This window comes from Cricetulus griseus, chromosome 2 (assembly GCF_003668045.3).
Source record: "Cricetulus griseus strain 17A/GY chromosome 2, alternate assembly CriGri-PICRH-1.0, whole genome shotgun sequence".
In the NCBI taxonomy this organism is placed as follows: Eukaryota; Metazoa; Chordata; class Mammalia; order Rodentia; family Cricetidae; genus Cricetulus; species Cricetulus griseus.
In genome coordinates this window covers 380764716-380783215 of record NC_048595.1, presented here as the reverse complement: position 1 = coordinate 380783215, position 18500 = coordinate 380764716, and the positions used below count along the sequence as shown (strand labels likewise).

At 48.3% G+C, this 18500-nt stretch overlaps 1 protein-coding gene across 2 annotated transcripts in view; it reads left to right on the top strand.

Annotated features, from left to right (window-relative positions):
• Efcab6 (EF-hand calcium binding domain 6) overlaps window positions 1-18500 on the top strand; it is a 170663-nt gene that overhangs the window by 134665 nt on the left and 17498 nt on the right. For both annotated transcript variants that reach the window (XM_035439192.1, XM_035439193.1), the window contains 3 exons: window positions 1-156; window positions 6172-6379; window positions 9295-9486. In XM_035439192.1, the coding sequence (XP_035295083.1) occupies window positions 1-156; window positions 6172-6379; window positions 9295-9486 (556 nt within the window). The remainder of the gene's footprint in view (window positions 157-6171; window positions 6380-9294; window positions 9487-18500) is intronic.

Here is an 18500-nt window from a genome sequence, read left to right as displayed (position 1 = left end):
GGAGAAGCTCATGGACCATTATGAAGAGATCAGCAAGTCACTCAACATGCTAGAAAAATCTAAGACGGGCGCTGTGTCCCTCTGCAAGGTGCAGAAGGTGCTGCAGGACTGTGGGTATCCCCTGAAGGAAGAGGAGCTCATCTACCTTCTGAAGAGGTTGCTTGCCCTTCCCCCTGCTCTCTCCCGCTCCCTCCCCCCATGTGCCCCTCTCTGTACTGGGCTGGTATGTTGTTCTTTTTCCTTCTCTGTCTACTCAAGCAACCTTTGACCTTGAAGTGACCTCCACTTGTTGCTTTGCTGTTCTGTGTTTTAGCCAGAAGCAAAGAGACCCAGTTTGACAAGGGCTTAACTTCTCCCAGGGCCTAGTTCAGGGAAAGCAACAGCCCTTTTGCTGCTGCCACTGCCCCTGCCACTGCTTTCCACCCCAAAAGTCAGTAGCTCAAGGCTTTTAGATGGTGGCTTTGGAACAGAATGTGTCCTTTTCTAGATGGCAAGCTTATATCAACACTTCTTGATTTGTGTGTGTGTGTGTGTGTGTGTGTGTGTTTTAACCTGTAAACGTTGTTGACATCCAAGGAAGACATGGGCTTTAGTCTGTGTCTCCACTGTTTCTGCTCAATCAGCATCCCTCAGTTTCCACCACCTCACGCAAACACTCAGAATTTACCACTCAGTTGCTGAGCCTGACTCTGGGTGGTCCACCAGCAGGATCCACCTTCCGGTGACCAGCCATCACTTTTCCTTTGCTACCTAGTACTATCCCCGGGGTCATGTGATTACTTTTCCTGTTTGCTTAGTGTCCTGGTTCCTTGTCACCACTAATAAATTCCCAGCTCACCCTGTGACAGATGTCCCTATTCAGTGTGTTCTGCCTCCTAAGGCATGCTATTTTGTGTTCTGTGATTTTTGGAAGTTTTCTCGTCTTAGCTCATTAATGATTTCCTTTCCTTTGTTCATTTTGAAGCCTCTGTTGCTGAACACTGAGCCACGCTGACTTAATCCCTCAAGGGTTCTGATCTTTCTCAATTAATTCGTATCTCTTACTTTTCTGGGAGAGTGTCCTGGTTCTCACTTCCCACTCTTCTTGCTCCCACTGTCTTCCAGTATTCAGTGCTTTGGTTTGTCCTTTAAGAGTCATTGTCTTACAGAAAGGCATCCTGTTCTTAGTTCATGGACATCCAGTCTCATTTGTCAGAAATTAACAAACTGGTTTTCAAAGCTTTCTTGGTGTGTGTGTGTGTGTGTGTGTGTGTGTGTGTGTAGAGGGGCATGTTTCAGAGGGTCAAGGCACTTGCTGCCAAGCCTGACCATCAGAGTGCTCTGGATTCTGGAAGGAAAGAACAAATCCCCACAAGTTGCCCTCTGACCTTTACATGCAAACTGTGGCACATGAACACGCATGTACATATGGACATATGATAAATACATAAATAAAAATTTAAAGTCTCTTAAAAACAGCTTTCTTTGCCTGAGAAATCTGTCCCCAGTGTTGCATTTGTAGTTTGACCTGATGGACCTTGGGAGCTTGTTTGGAGGTTCTCGCAGGGCCGCGCAGCTGCTAGTTTACCCTTGACCCATCCTCCTCCATTCAGGGAAGGTTGTCCTCTTTGACCAAGTGCCCAACTTCAGGAGGGATGGACATGAAGTGGTGAGGGAGGAGGGGGACACCCACCTAGCCATTCAGATCAGCTGAATTAGCCATGTTGATCAATGAGGTGACATTGCCACAGCCAGATGGCCCTCACGTCCCTCAGTGTTGCATTTGTACCAGTCCTTCATGTTGGACGTGTCTTTTAAAAGTGTGCTTATGTTACTGGGGGATTCTGGGAGCAGAGTAGAAGGAAGATCCTCAGAGATGTGAGTCTGTCATGGTCCAAACTATAGGGGAACCTGGCACATTGTCTCCTTTGGGTCCTCAATGTCAGCACCTCTAAATTTTTCCTTGCGTTGCTCAGATTTAATGAAGAATAGAGCATTGACAGTTTAGACTGAGGGGCTCCCAGGTAAACTTGAACTTGAGACAAACAGTGCAGTCTGTGTCCCATAGTACACTTGGGATGTGTTAATGCTAAAAAAAAAAAAAAAAAAAGGAAAAAGGAAAAAGAAACGTGTGTGTCTGAAATTCTATTCCTGTGGATCCCAGACCCTGTGATAGGACTGTAGAATCAGTCAGTAGACTGACCGGAGCAAGGGCCCAGTATATCCAGCTCCCATTCCCAGTTCCCTTCTGAAGGACAGCTGCCCTAGATTCAGAACTTGAGATCTTTGACCACTCAAATGCTCTGGCTCCCACTCCTGTCTCCCATGTGACTTCTGATAAAGATTCTGATATGCCTCTTGCTTTTATTCTATGTAGGAACACTTTGCCCTTCCTTCTCTGTCTTTGGGGTCCTGTGGCTTGATTCTGATATACCTGGGTATAGGTCAGTCTGTCAGCTTGCATCTGTTGTGCCTAGGTATAGATTTGTCTGTGTTTGCCTCACTTGATGTTCACCAAGCTTCCTAGACCTGGGGCTTGGTTTCTCCCGTTTCTTCTGGAAGTCTCAGCCATTATTATGAAATGCAGGCTATGCCACCATAGTTGTTCCTGCTTCTGCTGCAGGGCCCCTGCCTGTCCTGTAGGCCTATGTGTCCCTCTCTGTTTGTCCAGCTCCCCCCCTTATTGCCTGGGGTCTCCTTTCCCTCATAGCTTATGCTAGTCATGGCTGTTTTAACTTCCCTGTTCCTGGTCACACCATGATATGGTGGGGGTACTTGCTTTTCTCTTCAGACTGTATCCTTTCCTGCCTTCTAGAACGGTATATGGCGGTTACTGAAAACCGTATATGCTAAATGGGTAGCAGTAGGAAGGGAGGCTGGTGTCTCTGCCTTGACGTGACTCTGGACAGAAGTTGAGCTGGCTGGTATTGCCTGTGCCCACCAAAGCTGAGGGCTGCAGGTTGCTCACACCGTTTGTCTCTACTTTTGTTCTGGGTTTACCTATGAAGTACTTTGAAATAGTTGGCATCTGTGATCCTTCCAACTTGGGCTGTGGTGAGGACTTGTTGGGAAATGGTTGAGTTCTATAGCATGATGAGGCTGAGAGGCCTGCGGCCCTGGGCTGCCCACCCTCAGGCCTTTAAGCCTTCTCTCCATAGGCAAGATAGGACATCTGTCAGGGCTGCAGGTGGCTCAGCTAGGATAAGCACATGAAAACCATGACCCAGGCAGTTCTGGTACGTTCACAAGGACACTCTTTAACATTTCCAGAACATGAAGGGCCATTCTCAAGTCTCCAGAAAAAGAATCAGGCAGGAGCCCTGAAGGTGAAGCCCACAGAATGCTGGGCCCTGAGACTGGGTCACATGACTGCCTTGCACACTCAGCCTCTCCAGTGGAATCCTGTCATCCCTGAGTCTGTGCTTGTGCCTGTCTTTCCAGGTTTCAGGGCTACCTTTTCCCTGTGACCTCGCATCTCTACTGGGTTCAAGAAAAGCCATAGGCATCCAGTGTGTCCAGTTTCTTCTTGTTGGACTGAAGACCATGCTGTTGAGTCTGCTCGCAGCCCAGCCTTTGAATTCCTTATTTCTGTTTTCCCTTTGCTGGAGTCCCTCCTGAAGTAACTTCCCAGGAAAGGATAGACAAGAACTACATCTCCTGAGTCATTTCATTCTGGATTGTTTTTATTCTCCCTCATACAGATTGTTAGCTTGTATGCACCTGGAATCCAGGAAGAAAATAATTTTCCTTTCTGGTTTTAAAGACACTGCTTCATTATCTGCAAACTGCAAACTGTAAGAAGCTTATCGCCAGTGTGTGTGTGTGTGTGTGTGTGTGTGTGTGTGTGTGTACCTGTGTCTCTATTGTGTGTGCATGTGCATACTGTGAGCTGTATGCATGTTTATGTTGTGTATTATAGTGTATGTTTATATATAGTGTGTATTATAGTATATATCATGTTATGTGGTATGTGCATGCATGTATGTTTATGGTATGTGTGATGTGTACTGCATGTGTGTTTGTGTTACGTGATATATGTATGCATGTGTGTGCATATGTGGTGTATATATGGTGTGTGCACGTATGTAGTGTATATATGCATATATGTGGTGTATATATGGTGTGTGCATGTATGTGGTGTATATATGCATATATGTGGTGTGCTCATGGTATGTATGTGTTGTATCATCTGTGTGTGTATGCTGTTTGTATGTGTGAGTTGTATGTTTGAGGTATGTGTGGAGTGTGCACATATGTTGTACACTATGTGCAATACATGGAAATAGAGGGCCATACTATCTTGAGCTGCTCACATGTTCTCTCCTTTCAGAGTCTTCTTCTCACTGAATCTATTTCCAGCTGAATAAGGATTGTTATGTTCAATGAATAAATCATGGCAGATAAATAATTAGTTAAATAGTTCTGAGAGAGTCTTGTTAAATTGTAGTTAGACTTGATACTTTTATAAACAGCATAAAAGACCTCAGAGCTTCTGCGTTCCACCTTTCAATGGGTGATCAACTTTCCTGTGTGTTGAAGCCTTAATAAGGATCCATCACTCAGTCGCTTGTTCCTCCTCAAAGACCCCTTGATGATAAACATCTTGGCTATTGGTAATTACATGTAGATTATTCTTTCCCGGATCCAAAATAGACTTTTCTAAACCCTAGCGAGGAGGTTCGCATATGCATTTGCTGCTTTATTACTGCATTTTAATACTGCACTGGCAGCTCCTCCCTGCACATGAAACAGCACTGATTGTCTGTCTCCTTGGGTCCCTGTCACATGATCCATGCCAACACAAGCAGACTGGGCTGCTCTGCAGCTGCAACTTGCAAAGCTAGGCTCTTGCCTCTTCTTCAGAAGCACCCAAGTCACTAGCAACTTCTCTCTGCTCAAGCTTCCAAGCTTTCCTACTCTGATACTTGCTCTCATCCAGCTGACAGAAAGTCCAGGCACTCAAGGGCCCCAAGAACTTAGTCACAGAAGCAGCAACCTTTTGTTTGTGTGCACACATGTGTGCAGGTACACATGTACATGCGTGTCCATACACATAAATGTTGCCACCCTTCTTTCTTCCTTCTTTCTGTCTTTCTTTCTTCTTTTCTCTCTCTCCTTCCTTCCTTTTTTTTTTTTTTTGAGACTGGGAACTGGCTTATAACTCACCAAGTAGGCTATGTTAACCCGTCTCCTCCACCTCCCCACCTCGCTGAAAGAAAGAAAGAAAGAAAGAAAGAAAGAAAGAAAGAAAGAAAAAGAAAGAAAGAACAGGAGTATAGGATCAAATTCAAGTCCTTGTTATTCAGCAAGTGCTTTCCCGTCTGAGCCATGTTCCCAGCCCAGAGCTGGGAGCATGAAGGCATGAAACATTACTCTGAGTCACTAGTGTCTTTAATAAGTACACTGGGTGTTTGTAGGAAATTCTCCAACCTTATTCAAGTTATTCTTTCGGAATTTAAAGGGAATTGTTTCCCAGTCTGAGTTGAGGACACAAAGGGGCTGTCATTGTTGCATGGATGTCCTTGTGGGGACATATACTGAGATGGAATTTTTATTGAGGAAATATTAAGCTAGATAGGTTTTGCACAATACCCTTGGAGAGCTTTTGGCTTGACAACCTCATTTCAGTCAGACTTGGGGAAGAATTTAGTGTGCCTGCCTCAGTTCTCCCATCCTTGTACTGTCCCTGGTGCACTCCTCTTCTGAGTCCCACACCTCTCTGCACACTCCGTAAGGCCACCGCCATGATGGGAACCTCCTGTCCAGCTTGTAGCTCCTATGGCTGATGCCCAGTTAGTTCCGCTATCCTCATTAGGCTGTCCTTCCACAAATTCCCCAGAGGTGGCCCAGCATCTTTCACCCAACAACCCTTGCTGCCTCCTGCTCTTTGAAACTCTGAGCCTCAGTACCCAGCCATCAGGTCTTGGGTCTTGGGACAAGGCAGCCCATGGCCTTACCTCTGGGCAACCCTCAGTCTTGTGTGTCATAGCCCTCACCTTGTTCCTCTTTGTGGTGGCATTCACGTGTGCACATCAGAAACCAGCACAAGCGGGCATGTGCCAGCAGGAAGGGCACCCTCCTCTTCAAACCATTCTCTTCCCCACACTGCCCCTGTATTCTGCAACTGTTTGTTGAATGAATAAGCAACTTTTTTTTTTTCAATGAATCTATTCTTTTCTTTTGTGGGGGAAGCTTGAGCATCAGTGTGCATAATAATTGCATCGATCCCCTCGACTTCTTGAGAGCACTTGAGACCAATAAGACAAGCAAAGCTCCGCCAAAAGAAAAAGAAAAAGAAGAAAGCATACCGCCACCAATCAACTTTTCCAAGCTGAACCCTGAGGAGGTGGTGAAGAGTGTGCAGGTGGTGGTGGACGCCTCCCAGCCTGCTTTGTTTAAGGTATGGTGGATTGCAAAGAGCCCCATCATGTAAACTCCCCTCCATTCCTCCAAGGGGGTCCAAGCCCTGCCCAGATGCTCCTCTCCTTAGTCTCCTGAGCATCTGCTTGGTCCAGATGAGGTTGCTGATTGGAGCAGCTGTGCCTCCCCAGTTACTCTGTAAAATATCACCCTGACTTTGCTCAGCCCATTTAGGTGGATTCAGCAAACACCAGGCAAGCTGAGGCCACAGGGCCAGGCAGAGAAGTAAGAGAGTCCAGGGTCAAGCTGACGCCACAGGGCCAGGCAGAAAAGACAGAGACCCGACCTCATACAAGGGATGAAATGAGGCTGACACCTTGGCCTATGCTCAGGCCTCCACTCTGGCACACATGTACCCACATTCATACACACAAGAATATTTTGCTTTAAAGGGCAGAGAGACTGGATAGCAGTGGTTCACACACCTCATGAACTCTCAGTGTGCTCAAGAAAGTGACCCATGGGGATGAGTGAAGTTAAAGTGATCTTCAAGAGGACGAACAGGACAGGGTGTGTCACAAAGATGGGAGTGAAGGAGACCAGAAAACCGTGGATCATCTGAGGAGAAGGGTGTTCTGCCACTCTCCCCTGGGTGACCCCTTTTGTATGATGTGGTACCTCATACAATATTGGAGCTGTCTGGTGTCTCTGGAAAGAATCATTTGGAGCTATCTTCCTGAAGGTGTCCCCAGCCTGATCCATAGGTAGCTGAGGTCAGCATATCAACCCCAGGTGACAACAGTCAGCTCAGACTAACAAATGCCAGAGGCCACTAGGACCATGTGCATGGGGTCCCCACCAGGAAGAACCCTAGCCTCCACACCAGGAGGGCTTGGCTTGCACTGTTGGAGGCTTTCAGAGCTTTGAGGGTGGACAGCCATGCTCCTGCTGCGGGGAGCTTTGGTAGGGTGATAACCCTCATGAGAATCCATGGATTTTTATCTCTCCTCAAGCAGAGCCTGCAGGTTGGAGTAACTCTGTTCTACAGGAGGGGAAACTGAGGCTGAGGTTGAATGAACTTCCCATAGCTCACAGGTCATTGGTAGCAGAGCTGTGAACATGTCTGGACATAGAGGAGGACCATTCCATGCCCTTCTTTTCCAAATCTGGGAGGCCTAAGGAGTTAAAGTTCTGGCTGGGCACACTGGCTCACAGCCATTATCACCTTGCTTGGGAGACTGAGGCAGGAGAATTGCTGCAGGTAATAGACCAGCCTAATCTATGTAGAAAGAACACTGCCCCTGGAAAATTTTGTAGAGGTGTTTTACTGATGTGTGAGTATCTATTGCTTACCAGAAACATCAAGTTCAGTCTCTTAGATTATAAAGCCCTCCTTGGCAGAGGCTTCCAACTTAGTAGATCCATCTGCTCTCTCTGTGTAAGGAGGTAAAACAGGCTCTTGGATCCAAAACTGAGGGGCAATGTGGAAAGATGCAGAAAGGTGGGTTTGGACTAACCATCTAGGAGATGCCATGGAACTTGGCCTCTCTCCTACAAAGCAGGCATGCCAGTATTCTCTCCATGAGGATTTAGCATCCCAGGTTATTAACCAGAAGTAAAGGGGAAGGCAGCTTTGCAATGCAGCACCCATGTGAGCTGTTGGAGGCCAGGTGTCCCCATGCTTGTCAGTTTTGGGACAGCCAAGTCTCCCAGTTTCTGCATATTGGCCCCTTTTTTCAGATTTTTTGGAAGCACCATGCAGAAACAGACCTCCATGTTTCAAGTCATGGTGCTTGTTTCTTCTTTGGGCCTCAAATGGCATGGCAAGCTTGGCATCTCTCAGGATGTTTCTGAAGCTGGGGACCATGGGCCTTGGGGAGGTGACTTCTGGAAAGCATTCTTTGTGTGGCATGAAGTTCTATAGCAGAGTACAGGAGGTGAGCTGTGGGGCGGAGGGGGCTGAGGGCAGGGAAGAGAAGGAGGGATGAGGCTGGTTCAGAACGGCCACCAGAAGGGACAGGGCATGCGAATACATCCATCCCTAAGTGCCACTGCAGATGCCACACACCTGTCTTGTTCCCAGACAACAGAGCATCCCTGCACCCTTGCAATGTATAGATGCCCTGTGTCTAGAGGGAGCTGGGCCCACATGGCTTCTCAGGTGTTCCCCCAGAATGTCACGGTGTCATCTCCCCACACCACGTGGCCTCTAGTATCCTCACAGCACAAACAGATCTTCTTCAGATGGCTGTGCACCTGGTTCCTGCATCCCTGCACTCACTCTCAGCCACCCTCGGCTAAGGTCACCTTTATGGAGAATGTGCTGAAGATGAGAGAGATCAGGACTTAGCTGAGCATCCCAGCCCAGGACCCAGGGTCAGGGACTGCCCCACTGTGCCCCATCTGCCCCCTGCTGTTCCCTGCTGGACCCTACTGGTCCCTGTTGTGCCCCGCTGTGCTCCCACTGTGCCCTCTGTGCCCCTGCTATGCCCAGCTGCCTCAGTGCTGAAAAGCTTTGTAGTATTTTGCTTACATCTATCCCCCACCCCACCCCCTCCTGCCTTGAGTTGTGCCTAAGGAACAGGGATCAAGAAAAGCAGGCTCAGGGGAGCTGGGCTTGAGGTTGCAGGCACATTAAATTTTTACTTTTGAAAACAGCATCTTAAGTCCACCACTTGATACAAACTTCGCAGTGCAGTAAGAACGAATGATCTTGTTTTGATGGATGGGGAAAAATGTGCGGATTGTTTACAGCATGTTTTTTCACCTTCTCAGTTGATGACTGCGTGTCTTGACCCTTGGTGTGTCACTATTACCACACGGCCCAGCCTGCAGTGTGTCAGGATGACTGCACGGTTTGGCTCGTGGTATGAGCACAGCCCCTCAAGCATAGGTCAGGACATTCATTTACCAGTTGCATTGCCAGCTCTTTTTGTGTGTGCTCGTTTGTTTTAGGCATTTTCTGCAATAGATAAAGAGGACACGGGGTTCGTGAAGGCTATGGACTTTGGAGATGTCCTGAAGAGTTTCTGTCAGAAGCTAACAGATAACCAGTATCATTATTTTCTGAGGAAATTAAAGATTCATCTAACACCCAACATACACTGGAAATACTTCCTGGAGAACTTCGACTCCTTCCTGGAGGAGGTAAGGTGGCGTCCTGCGGCGCAGCTAAAAGGGACAGCAGATTCAAGATGAAAAAAAAAAAAAAAACAACAACAACAACAAAAAAAAACCCAATAACTGTGAGGAGAGTGCTAGAAGGGAAAGTGTATCCCCCCTTTGTGGGGAAGAATTTTCTTTTGTTTCAAAGAAGCCTGGAGCTTGCTTTTATCTGGTGGCTTTTGCCAGCCCAAAGGCTCTTAGATCACAGAAGATGATCTGTTGTCCAGAGAATCAAGGCCCACTGTGGCCAGACTGAGGGCTGCACCAGCGGAGATCCAGGCAGAGGTGAATGTGGCGGTGTGGTGGGTCCTGACAGACACACAGGTGGAAGGTGAACAGTCCCCTGGGATGACAGGGAGGGCATCATGAAGGGGCGATGGCAATGGCTGCCCATGCGGTTCTTCTCTGTCATCCCCGGAGAGTGACGCTGGATGTACTGCCACTTACTGCCAGCTTGCTTCTTGTGGCTGCAGAAGTGGGTCAGCATGACTGACAACAGTTCCAGCCTAGTTGAGTGAGTAGACGCTATTCCACACAGCACTGTGTGCTGAGGGAGCAGGGACACGGCTTTCTGTGACCCCTGCCTTGGTGGAGGCAAAAATTTAAATGTGGAGCAATAAGGGTTCAGTAGATAAACCACAGAGCTCACCCTAGATGGGGCTAACTCTTTCCTGAGCTGGCTGCTCTGGTCCTTTCTTGATGTCCTTTCCAGTCATCTACCTATGTGTGACCATGTGTTGAATGCCCAAGTCCATTGTCCTTTGTCATGTATTGCAGATAAATCCCTAGAGAGGAGATGACCAGAGCAGGTGATTAGGTGCCACCTAATAATATGCCGATTTCATAGGCAAAGACTCTGGTTCAGAGATTCTGGTGATGTCCCCAGTGAGTGAATGCAGGCTGATGTGTGCACCCAGGAGGCCTGGCTTCCGGTCTCCCACTTGTGGAAGTCCTCCTGCCTCAACCTCCCAGTCTTGGGATTACAGTCATGAGCCAGCATGCCCAGTTTTGACTGAGGTTAATACCTTGGCTTTAGTTCACTCACACAAGCTGTTATGAAAATAATCTCCATATTAAATGGAAATAGTCTCTGTCAAGAGCACACTAGTGTTCTTGTATGTGTGCGTGTATGTATGTGTGTGTGTGTGTGTGTGTGTAAGTGCACGTGTGTGTGTGTGTGTGTGTGTGTGTGTGTGTGTGTGTGTGTGTGTGTTCCCACCCTCCTTCTGGGAGCATGCAGGTTATCTTGTGTTTCCTCCATGATAGGCAAAGCACCAGCCTTCGTCCCTGTGACACACATACATACATATACACATATGTGATGCATGCATGTAAACATGCATGTGCAATCATGCACTGGGGTACACATATTGCTACTCTATGTGAAATACCAATTGGTTCTGATGCTGCCTGCAGTCTTTAACTGCACACTAAGCTTCCTGATGCCTCATGGCCCCAGCAGCCCTCTGTGTTTTCAGCCACATTAGCCTCTACCTTGGTGTTAACAAAGTCAGGCTGCAGGGATTTCAGGCCCTTGTCACCTGCAAGTTGTGAAGACCTTCTCCTGGTCTGTGGCAGGATTTTGATCTTCACATCTGGTGGCCATTGCTCTCCGCTGTGATTATGCTTTTTGTCATCTTATAAGAAATATATTGTTGGTTGTACAGATTTTGGAAAAGGCAGTAGTTATATGATCCCCATAGTGACAGTGACTTGTCACTCACTGTAAGAGTGCAGTGAGCTCTGGCTCATCCCTGGGTACTTCCTATATGTTTCCTCACTGCCAGATGAGAGAGGTGGACAAACAGCTTCAATCAAGTCATGACCCTGCCTCTCTTCCCCACAAGGAAGGCAGTTTCCAAGCCAGTGCCTCTACACCACTTTTGAAGAAGGCTTGTTCTGCTCTTAATGCATTTGAGGCTATGCGGAGTAGAAATGACACTGAGGATGTAATTAGGCGCCTTGGCTTTTCCCACTTACATGAAATGGTGCCGTGTCACCTACAGAGCTTCTAGACATCAGGCAGAAGAATGCTGATCCTAGGAAACTTCCCATTGGAACTCTTACTCTTAATCATTTAGATTTTTTAACCTTTGCCCATGTGGTTTATGCTTCAGTGAACACTTTCCTTTGTAAATCTATGTCCACATTTTAAAATTTTCAATATGTATGGGGTACTTGCATGTGCTCATATATGTGTTTGCATGTGTGGCCATATGTATATGTGTATGCATGCATGTGGGGACTGGAGGTTGATACCAGGTATCTCCCTCAATGTCACTCTGCTTTATGTCCTATGGCTGGGTCTCCCGAAGACCAGCAGTGTAGCTAGCCAGCTGCTCCTGGTGACTACCTCCTGAAGGCTGACATCACAGGTGGGTTGCAGTACCTGCCCAGTTTGTTGTTGTTTTGTTGTTGTTGTTGTTTTTAAAAGATATTTTGAGGAGATCATCAAACTGTGTTTACATCATTTCCATCCTTTCATCTCCACACTCAAACTCTTCCTCTAGCCTCCCCACTCCTCGAAAATTCATGACTTCTTCTTTAATTATTGTTGTATATATACATGTATACAGAGAGCAAGAGCCTGTTGAGTCCTGTCTTAGGGTTTTTTTTTTTTTTTTTTTTTTTTTTTTTTTTTTTTTTTTTGCTGTGAAGAGACACCATGACCATGGCAACTCTTGCAAAGAAAACATTTAATTGAGGTGGCAGCTTACAGATTCAGAGGTTCAGTCCATTAACAACGTGATGGGAAATATGGCAGTATGCAGGCAGGCATGGTACTAGAGTTGAGAGTGCTACATTGTGTAGGCAACAGGAAGTGGACTGAAAGTCACACCGAGGAAAGCTTGAGCAAAAGGGACCCCCACAGTGACACACTTCCTCCAACAAGGCCGCATCTCCTAATAGTGCCACTCCCTTTGGGGGCCATTTCCTTTCAAACCACAAATCCATTTGGTGTTGCTTGTATGTGTATATGTTTAGAGGTGGCCACTTGAGATTGGATGACCTTTCCGGGGGCTCATCTTGGAGAAGTCTGGTTGTCCCTCTCTTAGTAGTCATTAATTGCCTGTACCTCTCCATCTAAGCATAGAGCCTTGTGAGATGCCCCATCCACGGTGGCACATCCCCTGGTGTTATTGTTCAGATCTTGTTTAGGCAACTGTGTTTTTGAGATATCCTGGCTGCAGTCTCCCAGCAGACTTCTGCTTTTCTGGCTCTAACAGTTTTTAGCCCTCCTTCCACAGTGTTCCCCAAAGTTCAGGAGTAGGGTTGTGTTGTAGATATATCAGGTGGGACTGGGCATCTCGTGGTCATCTGTTCTCTGCATTTTGACCAGTTCTGGCTTTCTGTGATGTCTCCAACCATGACGTCTCCATCTGTTGCAAAAAGGAGCTTCTTGGATGGCGGATAAGAGCTGCACTTCTCTGTAGTATGTAGACAGGTATTTAGGATGCAGTTAGTCAATCTCACCTCCAGACACACTTTGCCCCACACCCCATGAGGGTTCCAGAATAATGGCCCATGGAGTGATACTAACTGTTCAGCCGTGGAGCTCTGGAAGAGCCCAGGCCACAGAAGGCCACTGCCACTCTCTGTACAGTGAGACTGGTCCAGGGGAACGCAGCAGAGAGGTAGCTGCACCCCACCCCTGCACATCCCCCAGGGTTCTGAAGACACCTGACTGACTGGTGTACACCTAAGCCCGGGGGAACCAGAAGACTGTCGTTTACCAGGATGTCAAGCTGAGCCAGAAACCACGGGCTCAGAGGACCATAAGGCCCCTGTGAAGGGAACCATAGCACAGGCACCATGTGGGTGTTCCTTGGTCCTGTTTACTCACCAGTTAGAGCAAGAAGTGGGGACAGAGACCACCCACCAGCTCTTGAGTGCTTTTCAGAGTGTAAGTGTCTTGCTCTGGGCCACAAAGAAATGACTGGAGACTCCCCACTCCTTGTGATTGGAGGGTGGGAGTGAAACTGAGGCTTTTGTCACCGAGCCTGCTACAGTTTAATCCCAGCCTCTTCACCAGGAGGGAAGAAAGGTCAGAAGTGATGGGGCTGGTAAAGCATCACTTAAGCTCATTACTGGGACACTAACCATCCCTTCCCTCTGGGGACACAGAGGAGGCAAGTAATTAAAAAGAGATTACTGAAGTGTAATTAAGGAAGCCAGCACCTTCCTTGGAAAGGAAATCAGCAGAGATCACCCCCAGCCACAGCCGCTGGATTCTTGGGATATAGGATTGTACTCATGCCCTCAGTAAGACCTCCAGTCTATGGAAAGAGTGAAATGTGTCATCTCACACCACCTGTTTGTCATGCTGAGTGAGCCTCAAAGTCTCTTCTGACACATGTGTATGATCTTCTGTCTTGTGGCCATTGAGCAGACATGTGGGACTTGAGTACTTCCTGCAGGGGCAGCTGTCGTTCTGTATCCTGGGTCCTGGCTCCACACTGGGGCTAGTCTAGCACAGGATCCTTCTGCTTCCAGAAGCACCAGTGCAGTTGGTGCTTTGCAAGAGGCAAGGTCAGGGCAGAAGAGCCCACCCAAGGCTGGAGTCCCATTGTGGGCAGGCCCAGGAGTCCACCCATGAGCCAGGCCTGAGGTACTTCCTATGAACATTGCACTCACAAGAAAGCCAGTCCCATGGTTACAGAGGCCAGTGGGCCCATGCAGGGGACTTCAGTGTTCTTCCTCATTGGAAACCCACCACACTGACTCCAGGATAAGACATTTTGACCTCCCCGCGCATTTAGGAGGGAAGGATACATGTTAAACTTGAAATGTGACCCGTGGCCAAGTTAGAGGACAGAGTAGTCAGCAAGGGACAGGTGCTGGGTGACAGCACAGGCCCCTCTTCATGCTCCTGTCCCTCCCCAGCCAAGCTCTCCCTTGCCTCCAGAAAAACATTCCACACCCAAGTGCTTTGTGCAGAAGACAGAGCATCACCCTGCTTGAAGAAAAACCACTCCTGCTCTGTGTATTTTTGGATCTCCTGAGTACCAGAGGTGAGTTCATCAGTGATGCTGGGACTGGTCATGCCAGGAAGCCAGGAGCCAACCTCAGGGTCAAGGATGTCCTTCAGATAATGGCTGTGATACAGTGCCCACCCCCCACAACCTTTGAGATGCACTTGGTAGTTCCTCACATTCCAGGTTCAGGCATGTGATGGAAAGGGGGGGTGTCCTCAGACGACCCCATTGGGTGATTCAGCATCACAGAAATGGCCATGACTGTTCAAAAACAAAACAGAAAGTTCCACCTGGTGGCCCCTACAGATGCCTGATTTTGGAATGTGAGAAATTAAGAAGAAAGAACAAATTGCCCACCCAGCGATTGTGCCTGGCCAGCCACCATCACCCTCTCATCACCACAATCAAATGGATATCAGGCAGCAGGGCTTCAAGCCACCGTGTTCCAGGCATTCCCACAATCCCCTTGGTTGGGCCTCATAATAGCACTGCATGCTGAGTGGGTTACATCAGTGCTGTATTACAAAAGAGAAAACCAAGGTTCAGAAAGCTGTGCCACCTCTACCCTCAGCCCCCCACCCCACCCCCAGAACTAGATGTCTAGGGCTAGGATTAGAATCCCACAACCTGGGTGCTCACATTCTGTTTCTATCTGGAAAAGTGATGGCTGCCTCACTGTCTGCTCTTAGGACTGTTATACAGATTAGCTGCACTGTAGGGGGCAGGGCTTCGCAGAGGATGCCTGGTCCAGCAAACACCAAATGTCTGTATAATTATTTGCATTCTACTCTATTCCAGTTTGTGCTGAATGCTTGGCAATAATGCGGTCAGTGGTGTGGAAGTTGAGTAGAGGAATTTATTAGCATTTTTATAATCGACCTTGCCCCTGAGTTTATTGAGTCATTAAAGGGCCAAAGAGGCGCCTTTGATTCTTCACACTTTATGGCAATTTCATGCTCTAGGAGGATTTGTGAGGAGGGAGTGCGCACAAGTCTGTGTAGACTGTGTGTGGAGTGTCCACTGTGTGCCAGAGGTGAGCTGGAGAGCTAGGAGAAGTGGAGAAGCATGGGGCAGGGTGAGGAAGCGGTCAGGAGTGGTTTTCTGAATGATAGGGGGCGGGATGAGGAAGTGGGCGGGGGCAGTTTTCTGATTGGTGAGCCTGTGAAGGGTAAGTTAGACATGGTGGAGAGCCCCGAGGCCAGGGAAACGGTGCACATCAGGTGTGGTCAGGGCATGAAGAGTGGGAGAAGCTGCCTGCATGCTGCTTCCTCCCTGTGGGCATCTTTGAATGTTCTCTAGGACACAGAGGTTTTGGTCTTTCACGGCCTTAGCATGGTACCTTGTAGTGTTTGTGAATTTCTGAATCCTCTTCCAAGGAGGCTCTTGTGTGTCCCCTGCATGACTGTGGCAGCAATCATCATGGATGCCTACTGGCCTGTTTCTATAGTGGGACTACTTTGAGCTCTGTCACTGGCAGGGGGACACTGAGGACAGCATAAGCCCCACCTCTCAGAGCCCAGCCCTGTGGCTTTGTAAACCAAAAAGCCCCAGCTGCCCAGGACAGTGGTAGGATTATGGAGACTGTACATGGTCTAGCCTGCACACAGTGTAGCCTGTCTAGCAGCTTCTAGGCCAGCCTCAGCAAGCACTGATGGGGTTGATTTAATTTAGGGCCTTTCCAGAGACATTCTGGAAGTCAGGAATTCTCCATGCACAGTTGTAGTCAGCAACCTCAGAAGGAAATACTTATTCTGACTCTTGATTACTTGAGGGGACATGGTCCATCGTGGTAGAGAAGGCACGGTGGCAGGCAGCAGGCCGTGGGCAGCTCCATGGTGAGGGGAATATGTTCACATCTTCAAGGGGACTAGAACCTGGGCTGGGAATCTCAAGGCTGGTGACATACTTCCTCCAAGTAGACCCCACTTCCTAATGCCCCACAGTCTCCCAGTTGGGGGCCAAGTATTCAAACACATAAGCCTGTGGGAATATTTCACATCAACCTCTATAATCCTTAGGCCGTCAGGACACTGGGACAGCACCTGGGGTGGTGCTGTCTCACCATGCAGAGTCCTGGGTCTTGACACCTGCCTAGTACAGTCTTCCCTGGGGTAGGAGCACCTGCTCCCCTTCTTGCCTCTGCCCCTACCACTCAGCAGACATCACAGGTGGGCCATGGGCACCTTCCTTCCAGAAACCAGACTTCATTTCTATCTGGATTTTCAATGCTCCATTTATTTATTTATTTATTTATTTATTTATTTATTTATTTTGTTTGGACAGGCAGTTCTGTTACTATTGTTATTTTTAGCATTCATTGTACCCACTGTAAATACAAATGAAGACACAATACAATTAATTTCCTCGCTAATCAAAATATTTGATGGAATGAAGCAATTTTTCAATTCCTGGAACTAATTATAGGCATTCTGGAGAAGGAAGTGCCGGGTTCTGTGCTGTCGCTAATTAGAATCTTCTTGTTACCTGTTGAGTTCTTGTGGATGAGGTTTTTGGGCGGTCCCCCGCTCCGGGGGGTTGTAAGTGACACTGCAGGATTGTCTCTGAGTCCTGAGAGCAGAGCTGGCTCTGGGAAGCATGGTTGGATGGGCTAGCTCTGACCTTCATAGTTGACTTGTACACACATGGGTTTTGGAGCTGATGTTGTAATGGACCTCACTAACTTACCTTGTTTGAACCTGCTTGCTCTAGGGCAGGTTACTGCCTCTGCCCCATAGGTGCCTCAGTAGTATATAGGTTACCGGGAGCTGGGCTCCTCTTCCCAAGGGTGTGCCCTGAGGCCACACATACAACACACACATGTGCTCACAGGCACACACACACACACACACACACATAATTTTGTCCCCTGTCTTGATTCCTATTCCCAGGCCCCTTTGCTGTAAAGCTGGATGCCGGTGGAAGGTTTCTGCATCTAAAGACGATGGCAGTGTCTTCTCTGATTAGGAAGAACATTCTTCTTAGTTATACAAAAAAAGCACAATTTCCCCCCATTCAGATGGGACACAAAAGTGCCAGACCGGGAGCCATCTGTTCTTCTCTGGCGCCCTCGGGTGCTCAGTGAGGCCATTGGGGGCTGAGCTGAGAGGCAGTGGGAGCTGGGGGGCCAGAGCCCAGCAGGGGCTGAGCAAAGCCCAAAGGAGCCTGGCTCTGCCTCCAGCATTGCATGGGATCTCTGGGTGGTGTTGGTGTTGGTGGGCAACAGTGCCAGAGTGATTGCCACAGAGGCCTGAGGACCTTCATGCCTGTGTTTTGTGGTGGTTTAGGGGGTGGTGACAGCAGTTTACCCAGTGGGTGGGATTTTCAGTGATCTTCCCTTGTGTGGTTTCTGTGCTTTCTGAATGACCTCAGTGGAACTGCAGACATGACCGATACAAAGGACAAACACATCTCCAGCTGGCATGAACTACTGCATCAGCAAGAGGTTCCCATCTCCTTATCTTTGTTTCTGCATCTCAGGCCCTGAGTGTCTTCTTGGACAGCATTTAAAGTCCTCCCTTTGCTCCCCCCACCCCCTGCGCTTCTAGCCTGAGAGGGGCAATGATGCCATCAACTCAGTGGCCTACTCTCCAACTGCAAGAGGGACATGCTCAGCTGGTACTGGGTTAGGATGTGAGTACCACTCTTTTCCATCTCTGTGCCTTCATGACAGTGTCAGGAGAGGCATTACACAGACCAGGGCCATGTCCCTCTTGAGGGCCCTCCCCCCTCACCTAGGGAACTTGGCCCATGTCTCTTTCTCCTGGGACACTAAGTTCCATGTGAGCAGAGCCTGAAGAGCCATTCCTTACTTGGGTCTCCGGATTAATTAAGTAGGTGTACCCGCAAATATTGTCAGTAAGTGCCACCCATCCCCGTCTCAGAGCCCACTGAGCAAATGGCTGATTCACCTGGAGTGGATGGCTCAGGCAGGTGTGGCACCCACACCTCATGCTCTGGGACTCACTCTGACCACTGCTTTCTGGATGGAGCCACACACATGGACAGCAGGGGAACTGAATC